Source organism: Pteronotus mesoamericanus, unplaced genomic scaffold (genome assembly GCF_021234165.1).
Source record: "Pteronotus mesoamericanus isolate MK-2021 breed Mesoamerican mustached bat unplaced genomic scaffold, CSHL_Meso_final contig_27, whole genome shotgun sequence".
Lineage (NCBI taxonomy): Eukaryota > Metazoa > Chordata > Mammalia > Chiroptera > Mormoopidae > Pteronotus > Pteronotus mesoamericanus.
In genome coordinates, this window is record NW_026555115.1 from 16,917,149 (window position 1) to 16,930,828 (window position 13,680).

The following is a 13,680-nucleotide window of genomic DNA, read 5'->3' on the forward strand; positions in this document are numbered from 1 at the left end:
AAAACTGTCTCCAGGCATTGCCAAAGGCCAAGAGAAATTATACCCACCCCGCCCTTGCGAACCACTGTTTTACTGTTTGTTTGTTTTTTGAGGTGCTTTAGTATTCTGTAATCCCAAGAACAAGGGTTTTATCTCATGACACTAGCTTTATGGATACTCCAGGTTAAACATGGAGTTTCTAAGAAATGTTATCTATGGGGAATCAGGAGCTAGAAACAGGAAGATATAATATACATTATTTTGGTTATTTCTCCTTTCCCTTAATTTTGGGACTTTCTCCCTCAGGTAAAGAACACAATTTAAAATACACTAAACAACATTTAGTTCTGCTTTCCATTATATCCGCTGATGGGCAAATGTGGTCTCTTCTGCTCACACATTGAATTAGAGCAACCTCTTTTGTCTTTTAATTTGGATTTGTTCATTGACTTCCCATATTTGATTTAAAATAAAATACTATCTTTTCTGTTTTTAAACAGAAAGCTAACCCTCAACGTTTATAGATTCCAGTAACGTGGACATTTTATAGGGTATTTGCTTATTATACTGGCTAGGATTAACAAACATACCTCTTAGAGAGTCATTATTTTCTATCAAGATTCCTACTGAACAAAAAGCTTAGTAGACAGAGGTTAGGAGCTAAAGAATACAGACATAAGAAGGAACCTATGTTCTTTAAGTTGAGTACCTACTCTAAAATAGAGTATAGGGCTCAAACTCACAAATGAGACTCTATTTTAAACACTATCATTAAAAACTACAAATCACACATCATTTTTTTCTGTTTTCCATGTCTCTCCATCACCGTCAATTTGTCAGTGACACAGAGAAAGACTACAGTCTTTAGGTATTTCAAATAATTTGTTTGTACTACAAAGAGTGATCATGTACTAAAGTGCATTATGTCTCTGAACCACATCAGTACATTATAAAAATTAAATTAAAAAAAGTTTCAAGTTCTTGTAAGGGGAAAAAAGATTAAATATAAAAAATTTAGGTTACTGTTATTAAACAAATTTAACCAAGAGTCAAGAGAAGCACATTCCCTCTTGTCTTTTTTTCTCCCCCATCTCTCTTTTTTATAAAAAAGAAAAGTGCAGTCAGAGAGGTCAATGGATAGATGGGAGATAGGCAGAGGCACAGGAGAGGTTACTGGCTGCTAGTGATAATGCACAAACATGTGCCCTAAGAGTTCCTCAGCTGAAGGTCTCAGTTTGGCCTCTATAAAGATCCGTTTGAGGAAATCTCGAGTATAGTCTGAGACATGAGGTGGCAGCTTTGGGTTTGTTGGCTGAGTGGCGATTTTAAATATGGCAGCCATTGCTTCATATTCCGCCCAAGGAGGCTTTTCAGTTAGCATTTCTACCACAGTACAGCCCACACTCCTAAAAAGAAATTTTAAAGTTATATTACACAAACAATATCATGATGAAAGAAAGCCAGTTAACTACATAATTATAAACAGGAGTGAAGTCCATATACATTTAGGTATGGCTTGGTTTCAGGTTTAGTTTCATTAAAAGGTTGTAATTATATATAACATAATTTAAACATAAAAATGAATGAAAATAAACCGCAATTTAAGGACTGACCCTAATAGCTAAATAAAAATCATTACTCATTTTATAATTTTTGCTTTAAATAATTACCTAACCTGGTATTAAATATAATGCTTTTGTCTTTATCTTATAAATACAAACATTAAAACTCTTTGTTCATCTTTAGGTGCCTAAAATGAGTATCTGTTGTATTGAAAACTTTTCTGATGGGCAGTAGAAAATGGCCTTTTTAAGTTATAGCTCAAAATTATTAAGCAATCCAAGATTAATTGAATTATAAGAAACTAACAATAAAGATCAATTAGTTTTAAAGTTCTTCAGGGAAATGAAAGATAGTTCTGTGATGTTGAAGTTGCTTAAGACAAAAGTCCTCCTAAAGAATGGAGGACAGGTTCAAGACCTCTATTTATTTAGTCAAAGATTAAGTTTCAAAGAAGCATAATTAAAATATTAATCCTTGTAATTGCAACATCCTATTTCAAAAGTACAAAAGGTAATTGAAATCTGGCTCAGTAGTTTCCATCCTGGGTAGAAAATACATAAGGCAGGTATTTTCACGCAAACCTACCAGATATCAGCTTTTCTGCCATACCCTTCCCCACTAATGACTTCAGGGCTCATCCAGTATGGCGTGCCTGTGACTGACTTCATTCCTGTACCCGAAAGACAGATGCTTTGAAGCCGTTTGCTGGCTCCAAAATCTCCTAGTTTGACGTTGCCAGTTGAATCTCGCAGAATATTTGCGCCTAAAAATAAGAAACATCCTCATTTCATTATTTTTATTGGCAGTCTGGAATGTAATCTAAAAGAACAATGACAGAGAATTAAACTTAATAGATTCTTCAATCTGTTTCCAAAACTAGGCTGCTTTTCATCTTCTGAACAGTACTTTTCCTAACACCAGTCACACAAACAGTGCTCATTAAGGACAAACACTGAATTTTTAGAGTCAGGTATGAGTTCTAAACCTGACTCAGGTTCTCCCACTGAAAAGGTCTGATGTGCAGGGAGTAGCGGATGAAAAAGAAGGGAGAGGGGGAAAGGCCCAGAGAAGGATGGAAAGCAACAGCAGGCTCTTGGGCACAGTTTCTCTATCATAAAACAAGAGGCTGATAGCTGAAGCTTATTTCCCTGAGAAGGAACTTCCCGAGGGAATCTCATAATCAAGACTTCTATCACTTTTCCCCCTCTACTATAACTTAATGTTAGTTATCTTACATTTTACAATTTTCCTAAATATTGGGTTTTGCTTTATATTAATTTTACTTCTCAATTCTATATATTTTAAATCTCTTCTGAGTAAGCTTTGAGCTTGTTTGTTTTAAAATTTCATTTACTTTTACTAAACTTTATTTGTTTATTACAAACTGACTTTGCTTGCCTGGCTTGAGGTAGTTTGTTGACTTCTCTACCATAAAGTTCCTCTTTCCCCACTTTCCATATTATACTCTTTAGGAGAAGTTCACTATGCACAGCCCACGGTTAAGGAGTCAGGAGTTATGCTCCAGGCAGCACAGATACATAAATTATTTAGAATTATTCTGCACAGATTTGTCTCCTCTCTTCCATTTATTTATTTGATTATTCATTTATATCAGTATGAACACATGGATATTTATTGTATACTTTGGGTTATAAAACACTGTAACTTTTTTTTTTCTTTGCCATTGGGAACTCTTGATTGGCTTCTATGTCCCTTTGTCATACTCTGAGCATTGTATTCTTGTCTGTTTATCGTTTGGGGTGGTTTTTAGCATTCTCCTATGTTGGGGCACTATAGATGCTTCAGATTAAACTTGTATATTTCCTGAACCAGTCCTACAATCAGCCGTCTCTCCAAGGAGCCCTGGTTACTTTAATCCAGTGAGCCACACCAGCCTGGGCAGCCCTGGTTTCTTTAATGGTATCAGAAACCAAGATCCAGGTGCTAAGTTCACTTATTTTTTATTCTCTGTTTTCCCCTTTATTTATCATTTTTAAAACTCAATCTTTCTTTCTGGGATCGTAAGTCTAGTTTCTGTCTTACAGAAATTATTTCTATTCTCATTTTTTAGTTTTTTCTATAGACTACCTGTTTTTAAAGAAGAAATTCATTTTATCTAATTATCACTTTAAAATTGATTTGTTTTTAGGTCTCCTACCTATTCTTTACATTTTTTTAAAAAACCTTACTTTCTTCTTATTCTTTTTTTTTTTAACGGCCTCTAAGAAGGAGAGATAATAGTGGAGAGAATGTATACTGTCCATTCCCACCGTAAGCCTCTGTACTTTTCTTTCCATTCTCCCAGCAAATTCCCCAGCTTAGTGGATGATAGCTCTCCACAGTCTTCCTGCAGGGGAGGGCACAGGGTTCCAGTCTCTGCATGCCATAAGCCTAAGTGAGACACATACCAGTGACCCTAGAAAATAGCACTGTCTACCCTATTTAACATCTCACTGTACAACACTTAAAGTTAAGACTCTGTCAAAGAAAGATACTATCTCTAAAATATTTAACCAGGGGAAGGACAACAAACAAGCCATATTTTACTTGCTACGAGCTGGGAAGAAACAGTCCTAGGCAGGTCAGAGAAAGGAAGAACTATTGCTGGGGAGTAATCACCAATGCTGAACCCAATGCCCACCCACACTAAGGGCTGAGGAGAAAAATGTGTAATCACATTCCCAGTATAGTCTCATAATTTTTCAAAAGTTATTTTGGATACCTTACGAGTAGGCTACTGCCCTGGCCAGTGTGGCTCAGCAGATTGGAGCATCATCCCATAAACTGAAAGGTCGCAGGTTTGATTCCCTGTCAGGCAACATGCCTAGGTTGTGTGTTCAGTCCCTGGTCAGGGCATGCATGAGTGGCAACTGATCACTGTCTCTTTCTCACATCATTGTTTCTCTCCCTCTCTTTTTCCCTCCCTTTCCTTCTCTCTAAAATCAATAAGCATGCCCATAGGTGAAGATTTAAAAAAAAAAAAAAAAGGAAAGTAAGCTATTACAGAGATTTTCAAACATCTACAAAAGCAAGTAGAATAGTTTACATACCCATCACTCAGCCCCAACAACCATCTGGAAATCTTCCCTACCCATACTGCCAGCCACTCCATAGTTCCCTCATTACTTGAAGTAAATTCAAGACATTATCTCAATAATTCAATACATAGCTTTAAAAGATAAGGACTTTATTACACCTAACAGGACAAACAATAACGCCTTAATAATGTTATATATATTCAGTGTTTTTTACAGTTTTTTAAAAATCAGAATCCAAATAAGTTCCATACATTGAGACTCAATAATGATATATCTTTTAAGTCTTTCCTAGTCTAAAGTTCCCTTTAATCTTTTTTCCTTTGCAATTCATGAAGAGCCTAAGTTGTTTGCCTATAGCTTTCCTATTGTCTAGATTTTGCTGACTCTATTCCAAGCGATCATATTTACTATGTTTGTATGTCTGATATATCTGTTCTATAACTCTAAAATTTGGTTGCTGAATCTAGAGGCTTGATCAAACTCAGATTTTTTTTTTTTTTTTTTTGGTAAAACTATTTCATAGATATGATGATCTATCTAGGGATAGGGAAGTATGTCATGCTCAACTGTCTGTTTTAGTGATGTAAGCAGCTGTTAATGTTTAATGCTTATACCTATTAATCCATTAGTGGTTGCAAAATGGTACTATTCCATCATTCCTTCTTCATTTGTTAGTCAAAATGCTTCTATAAAGTAAGTTTCCTTTCATCAACTATTTAGTCCTCAATGTTATAATTAGAAAAACTAAGGCAGAATAAAGGAAACTTGTTATGAAATAATGAGTTGGTTCCCTAGTAACAATGATCAATTCGTTTTTTCCTAAATTTCATTATGAATTCATACATTTAAACTTAAAAGTCATTGGCTATCTTTCTTTTTCCATTACATTTTAAGAAGAGCTCATTATAAAAATTTTGGAAATGCATAAAAAGTAAAAAATATGCTGAATAAAATGATTATCACTCATTCGGCCATTTGGAAATAACCACTGTTAATCATATGAAAATTTTTCTTCTAGATCACACTTTAATTCTACAAACTTGAAATCATATTGCACATCTCATTTTATACCTTACTTTTCTCCTATCAATATATTTACCCTATAATGATTTTGAGATAAGTTTGCTTTCCAACCTCCTTGTTTTAACAGTATGGTTTGTCATTCTTTCTGATAACGTTCACTTGAGGGGGGTCACTCCCCTTGGTTCCTTTACCTTGTCTCATTATGAGTGCTAAAGAGAAAGTGGCTTGAATAGAGATCACTCCTAAGAGAATAATTCACATTCACATAGTTTCCCTACGTGGTTCTTTAAGCTATCAGCTTTTGTACTTGACATCTGCTCCTATTTCTTTTAGATCATGAGCCATGCCCACAATCTCTCAGACTCACTAGTAAGCGCCATTCTAATACACATGATCTCGCTCAGCATTCTCCAGCAGATTGTACTATATCACTAGAAACTGGTTAGGCATGTTCTCTTTAGTATGAATATGGCCATATTCAGGATATGGATCACCACAGGGAGGCAATAAATACCTGGTAGCTCATTAGAACCCTCAGAAAGACCAATGAAAAATGTATTTTTAATTTATTATTTATATATGTATGTATTTATTATTCTAATCAGTTGATTAACCAGAGTCATCTTTGAATTTGGGTTCATACCTAAATTTTATAGAACCAAACTTCAGTTTTTAAAGAATCAAACCTCCAGGTACACTTTGCAGTACAGAATTTTAAGCCCTCTCAAATTTTACACATCTCCACTTACTTTTGTCTCACTTCATGCATTTACCTTACATACCTGATCCTTGAAAACAGCTGAGTTTTTAAAAATGAGCTTAACTGAGTTGAAGTTCATCAAAGCTCAATCTTAGGCTCTCTTCCTCCCTCTTCTTATTTTCTCCCTAGACAATATAACACCCATTCCAATGGCTTTAATTAAATATGATCTCAACATAAGTACGTCATCATCATAGCTATCTGAATGTTTTCTAAGTACTAGTCTATTTTAAGCATATTATACACATTAACTCACTTAATGCTTTCCAGAATCTTCTGAGTTGGACATTATTATCACCCTCATTAAATATGAGGAACTCAGGCATAGAGGGATTAGGTGCCTTTGTGCAAGGTCACATGGTTAATGATGGATAAAGCCTGAATTTGAGCCACGTCATCTAATGTTCAGAGTCCCTTCTCTTAATCACTGTATTCTAATGCTTATTATGTTCTCTATATAAAACATGGTCTCATTTTTACAATCATTTGAACTTTATTGATTCTGCAAACCTCCACAGTGGAGCTACTCCCACTGTGGAGAACCCAAACATCAAGACTAGTTGGAATACTGACGGAGTCCATGAGAAAGCAGAATTGTTTTCCTATGGTATTTTAAAAGTAAATGTATTAATTTAAATGTTAAATTTCTTAACCATATTTCTCATTTCATTTGCATTCACACACACAGAAAAACCCCTGCATACTTAAAAAAAGCCTCATTACTTACCTTTGATGTCTCTATGAACAATCATATTACTGTGCAAATAATGGACACCCTCCAGAATTTGACGGGTGTATTTCCTAGTCACATTCTCAGTAAGAGCTCCATATGATTTTAATTGGTCCTTAATTGAGCCCTATAAGAAAAGAAAGAAAACTATGGTGTGGTTTGAAATAAAAACCACTATATTAGATCTTAATTTTTGAAAGAATCCTAGTTCATCAGTGGGAGCCTTTAGTTGGAGAGCACAGGCATTCTCAGTAAGTACATATATGCCATCTCATTTACATACAACTTTGTATAGTCCCTGACTAGAACTGTGGAAGAGTATGGGTCACAGGTAAAGGAAGTCTTTAAAACTGTTTCTTGATGGATATGCTTGTTCCTATGACTATGTTGGCTCTAATTATCTCTTGTGTCTTGTAACCATGTTTTTAAAAATACTCCAGTACTTTTTATATTGCATTTTGCCTCGGATATATTTTTGTTTTTCCTACTTGCCCTTCTACACATGTACTACTTCACTTTTTTTTTATTCCTGTTTATAAAAATGTTTTATTGATATCTGCTAATTTATTTCTCAGGAGAAAGAATGGGTATAATTAGAAAATCAGAATACATGAGGTATTTCACTTATTTCTTTATATACTCAACATTCTAGTTCAAAACATGAGAAAATATGTTAAAGAGGAATTTCAAATTTTTGTAAGTGTTTTTCAGGCAGGATAAGGTGCCACCTCTGAGAATGCTGAATCAGTATGAAGTGAGACATACACATCTGAATTTTACAAAAGCTTCCCTACTGATTCCAATGTACAAATTTGATGAATAACCAACCACCTTACAAAATGGAAATGAAATGCTTCCTGAAGGACAAATCTTTTCATTTAAACAGTAAATATATTTAAATGTTTCTGCCTTTCCTTGAATTTTAGTAAACTATGTACTTTGTCATATAAAAATAAATACTCAAATTTTACAGATTTAACCATCTCTGTTTCCACTATTCATGAGCAATCTCTGAAGGAAGAGAAAGATGACATTCCGCTGGCCTAGACTTGCAGACATGTGTGGAAAGTCTACCTTTTAGGTAGGTTCACACCTATTATTCCACATAGCTTGTTTCTTCCGTCTGCTTATTGTGCCTCTACTTGTAGTAATACATACAATAACCAGGCTAGAACTGAGCTTTCCAAACAATAAGTCCCCAAATCTTGTAGGCTGGGAATGCGTGAAACCTTATGGATCCTCTAAACTGTTAGGCAGCTGGGCTGTTGCGTACCATAAAGTGTTATTTTCTACAGTGTGAACAACTGGAATGGGTTGGGAAGAACTGTGCCAAATAAAAATCGTGTTGTGTGTAAAAGTAGCAGTGATAAATCAACCACTAGTGCAGGTACTAAAAATAAAAGAACGTTATGGTTCTAATCTGAAAGTAGTTCTAAATAAACTAAGGAATCGGAATGGTATGTTTGGGAAAACTGAAGAAAAGAATTACGATTTTGGAGAATCTTGAATCTGGGACATAAAGGGGTCCAGCACACTAAATTTAATGAGAGAAATTATATAGCATCATTCACAAACTTAGAGATTCAAGTCAGATTGTTAATGAACTATCACTAATCTGGTAATGTGCTTTTCAAACTCAAGGAATGATAATCTATACTTTGAAGAGACAGCAGCTCTTACAAAATCAAGTGTAGCTAATGACAAACATGACCTAATACCTCTTCCTGAATACTCCTGGTTTAGTTCTAAGACTGCTAACTATATAAAGTTTACCCATATCCATTTGTGATATAAATGGGTTCTAACCAATTAAGCATTTCAATTAATCTTATCTTCAGCAATCTGGGTCTCTATTCATAACTTATTCATAACTGTTTTCTACTTTAACTTAAATATTTATTGCACAAAGAGTAATGAAAATCTGAATAAAAGAAAAAAACAATAATATAATCCCAATATAACACATTTCCATTTTTCTAAGTTTCTCCTGCCCTTATTCAAATATACTTTTTAAATATCATAATCATTATCAAAAAGCATTTTGCACTCTTTTTTCCTCTTCTGTAAGTACTTCCTCCAATTTTGCAACATAACCTTCACAATTTTAATTTTTAACATATATTCTCTTGGGCAATGCCATCATAATTTACTTGCACCATGGGCAATGAATTTGCTTTTTTATCATCACAGATAATACTAAAATAAAGTAAATGTATGCAGCTTTTTCCTTCTTTAGGATTACTTCTGTAGAATAAATTTCCGTGAGATTGCTAGATCAATGGGCTTCAATATTTTTATGGCCTTTAATACATCCTGCCAATTTGTTTTCGAAAGGGATTTAAAAAAACTAATTTACATTGACAACAGAATATTTGAAAATAAAAAGTAGCAATAATGAGTAACAATGGTATCACTGTAAACAATAATTCACCAATGTAAGAAACAAAGTAAAGTTTGCTGTTGCTCTTGTAAGCAACGGTCTTAACCATTACTATCAGACTTGATCCAGCTTTATGATCCATAAGCTTAAACGGCAACCTTGTACATTCTACATATAATCCTAATAAGACTGATAAGTCAAACCTTTTTTCTGTCATACACAGCCTATTAAATTATGAGAATGCATGTATTTTTAAATGAGTAAATATACCACCACTTTGAAAATCATAAGTTTAGAATGCACTCTACATATTATAACATAATATAGAATGACAGTTTGAAAATCACATTTTGTAGCTCCTAAGTAAATTACTACCTGAGGCAATGATTATCAATCTGTGTTAAAAAACATTAGGCAGGGGCTGAAAACAAATTGGATACTCCTCTGTGCCACTGCTATACAACTTATTACCTCCAGGTCTTCAGGAAACGAACAAACTTTACAATGGAGGAATCAGGATGACAAGCACTCTAACCCAGCAGTCAACCTTAGCATCACTAACAATGGAACCAAAGGTTATATATCTACTAATAAGATGCAACATAAAGTACACAACATCATCTATGATACATTCTAATAAAAAATGTTGAATTTGAATCTAATTTAGATTTTATTTTATTTTTTTATTTTTATTTTTTTTATAAATAACATGTGGATTTTATTTGTTGAACTCTTATCAACAAGAAAAGTTCTGCCTCCTTATCCATGAGAACTCTATGCCTTCCATACAGGAATGCTTCCAAATGCATGAGTTCTCAAGTGTTCTTCCAAAGTTTTTTGTTTTTTTTTTTTAATTAATTTATTTACTTTTTAAATACATTTGTCTCTGCCTTCCCCCCCCCCTTTCCCTTGCCCCCTCCCACCTTCCCTCCCTCAGCTCTTCCCCTTTGGTTTTGTCCATGAGTCCTTGCTATATGTTCCTTGACTTTCCCCTTCCCTTCCCTTTCCCTGCCCCCCCCCCCCTTCCCTCTTGTCTCTGTTGATTTCTTTTCCTTTCAGTGTTGCTGGTCATATTTTCCTTGCTTCTTTGCATTGTTGGTTAGGTTCCGCTTATAGGTGAGATCATAAGGTATTTGTCTTTCGCCCCCTGGCTTATTTCGCTTAGCATGATGCTCTCCAGTTCCATCCATGGATGTAACTTGGAGTTTACAGAAAAAAAAGTTATAAAGAAACAAGTTACATAATGCCATGAGGTGAGACTGTCAACAGAAAAATAGCCAAGTCTATCTGTCAAATCTATGTCATATAAAAATTGTTCTAGATTGCCCTGGCTGGTGTGGCTCAGTGGATTGAGTGCCGGTCTGCAAACTAAAGGGTCTCTGGTTCAATTCCCAGTCTATGCCACATACCTGGATTGCAGACCAGGTTCAGTAGGGGCCACATGAGAGGCAACCACACATTATTGTTTCTCTCCCTCTCTTTTTCCCTCCCTTCCTCTCTCTACAAATAAATATATAAAATCTTTTAAAAAATTGCTCTAGATTAAAAGAGGAGTAAAGGATATACCAGCTAAATGAATATGTGATCCTGAACTGGATCCTGGTTTGGATAAACCAGCAATTATGTATACTTTTAAGACTCATAGAGGAATCTGAGTATGGACTGCTATGTATGTAACCTATTTTAGTATATGTCAGCATTTTAAAAAAATTAGTTAGAAAAATACAAAGATAGATGAAGATAGAAAATAAAATTATATTACTAATTTAAAACTCTTCCAAAATGTCATTAATTAGGTATAACATTTTATAATCAAAGTTTTATTGTTTCTCTTTCCTCAACTGAACCTTTAAATAGAACATATATATTTCCAAAGGATATACTAACTTACCCCTGGCATATATTCCATAAATATGGAAAGTGTTTTTTCCTGGGGATCCCTCAAACAGCCATAATACTGAACAATTCGCTCATGCAGCAAATTTTTCAACAACTGAATTTCACACTCAAGTGCATTTACTTCCTGAAAGACAGAACTCATTAATCTTTACAGCATTGTTAATAAAAGTAAAAATTCAAATTTCATTGCCCATCAAGGTGATTTGATTCTGGAATTTTTACTTCCTAAGGAATAAACATTTTAAAGCATTAACAATTACTTTTACAACAGTCCTTGAAGGTGTGCTAAAGCAACATTAAATCAGATCAGGGATATAACTGAGCATTAAAAGAGAAAAATCCACAATACAAAGTAGATAAATATATCTAATTATCTATTTGTTTTGCAAATAATTTGTATTAAGGAAAAATTAAAATTCTACTGTTATATTTATTTTATTAAAACTGCTTTTTTTTCCTGTGTCAAGTAATTGTGCAGTCTGTACAGTGATTCTTACCTTGCTGGTCTCAGGTCTATCAGGGTCAAATTGAACTTGCTTAACAGCCAACTCTCTTCCTGTATCAACATCGTAACAGAGGTAGACCCTGCCAAAGGCTCCCTGGCCAAGCAGTTTGCCCAATCTCCAGTTGGTTGGAGCACGAGGTGCTAAAAAAGGACATTTTCTTAAATTGAAATAGCTAGATACCACAAAAATAGTTAACGACTAAACGAGTGTATTGCATTAGTATATGCTTGGGTGTAGGAGAAAATCATGATCATCCAAGTTTATCATGATCATCATCTTTGAAAATTTTTCTCTTCAGTTAATTTTCTAAGAATTCTAAACCCAAACTAGGTTCATAATTCCATAACTCATTTCTTCCAATGTAATTATTTTCTTTCTTGGTTACAAATATAACAGTATCATTTCACTCAATCTAAAATGCCACTGATTGTAAGACAGACTGTTTCTAATGTTTACTGCAGCAATATTTATAATTAGTTTTTCATCTGCCTCTGATATAGAAAGCTAGAAAGACCACCAGTCATTTTAATGAGAAAATCTTGAAAGCAGCCACAGAGAAAAAAGCAAACTACAGGCAGAGGAACAAAGATAAAAATCAAAGAACACTTCTCAGAAATTATAAAAACCAAAAACCAGCACTGGCTGGCATGGCTCAGCTGGCTGTAAAGTTGTCCCATAGACCAAAAGGTCGTACGTTCAATTCCCAGCCAGGGCCCATACCCAGATTGTGGGTTCAATCCCTGGTAGGGGAGCACATGAGAAGGCAACCAATCAGTGTTTCTCTTTCTCTCCCCCTCGCCCCTCCTTAGCCTCCTCTCTCTCAATCTCTCTCCCTCAGTCCCTCTAAAAAGCAATTTTCTAAAAATGTCCCTGGGTGAGGGGGAAAAAAAAAAAGAAGCCAAAAACTAATGGAAAAATAGCTTTAAAGTGCTGAAAGAAAAAAAAAACTGCCCAGAATTCTCCACCCAGAAAATCTTTCAAAAATAAAGGAGAAATAAAGCCCTTTTAAAACAAACCAAAGCTAAAAGAATTTACTACCAGCAGACTTATATCACAATAAAGTAATTATTCAGGCAGAAAAAACTGGACACCTAATGGGATCTTGAATCTACATAAAGATCTATGGAAATAAACTGAAGATATATATAAAAGATATTTTTCTCTTATTTTTAATCACTAAAGGATAGCCATCTAAAGCGAAAATAGCAGCAATGTAGCATGAAGTCATAGATGTAAAATATGACAACATTAGTACAAAAGGGAGGTATTCAGAATAGGCAAATACTACCACAACCTGTGAGCACGTATCTTTGAATGCACTGTTTACATTATAAAGTCCAAATATTTGACAATCTGGCCTTAGTTACCTTTCTAGTCCTACTCCCACTCTTTCAAGTAAGATATCCACCACTTTAGACAAAAAAAAAAAAAAAAAAAACTATTCCCCACTTTCAGAATATGCCACGGTCCCCTGCACATGTCACCTCCTTAGCTGGTGAATTCCTACTCACATTTAAGATGTAGATTAAATGCTATACTATAATTATTGTTCCAGACATCATTCTCCCCATTAGACTGTATCTTAGAGTGTGTATTTGAAATCCCAGTACAGAAACTCAACAAGGACGTGAAATGAATGAGTGGGTGACTAATTGGTAAAAATTTTCCTAATTAAAAGTGAAGGTCAGAATCATCTAGTGTAATTTATAAGCAGTATCAGGCTTCTACCTGACATTCCAATCACCTTAGAAATACCAATTCTCTCTATTTTAAGCAGCTGGTCTCATTTTTAGGACTGGCTT

At 34.5% G+C, this 13,680-nt stretch overlaps 1 protein-coding gene across 1 annotated transcript in view; it reads right to left on the reverse strand.

Moving 5' to 3' along the window:
- Positions 1-909: 909 nt before the first annotated feature.
- MAP3K2 (mitogen-activated protein kinase kinase kinase 2) overlaps positions 910-13,680 on the reverse strand; it is a 113,057-nt gene continuing 100,286 nt past the window's right edge. Inside the window, exons 13-17 of the mRNA XM_054575048.1 lie at positions 11,870-12,018; positions 11,365-11,496; positions 7,091-7,220; positions 2,128-2,305; positions 910-1,385 (exon numbers count right to left, since the gene is read on the reverse strand). Of these exons, the coding sequence (XP_054431023.1) occupies positions 1,160-1,385; positions 2,128-2,305; positions 7,091-7,220; positions 11,365-11,496; positions 11,870-12,018 (815 nt within the window). The 3' untranslated portion in view covers positions 910-1,159. The remainder of the gene's footprint in view (positions 1,386-2,127; positions 2,306-7,090; positions 7,221-11,364; positions 11,497-11,869; positions 12,019-13,680) is intronic.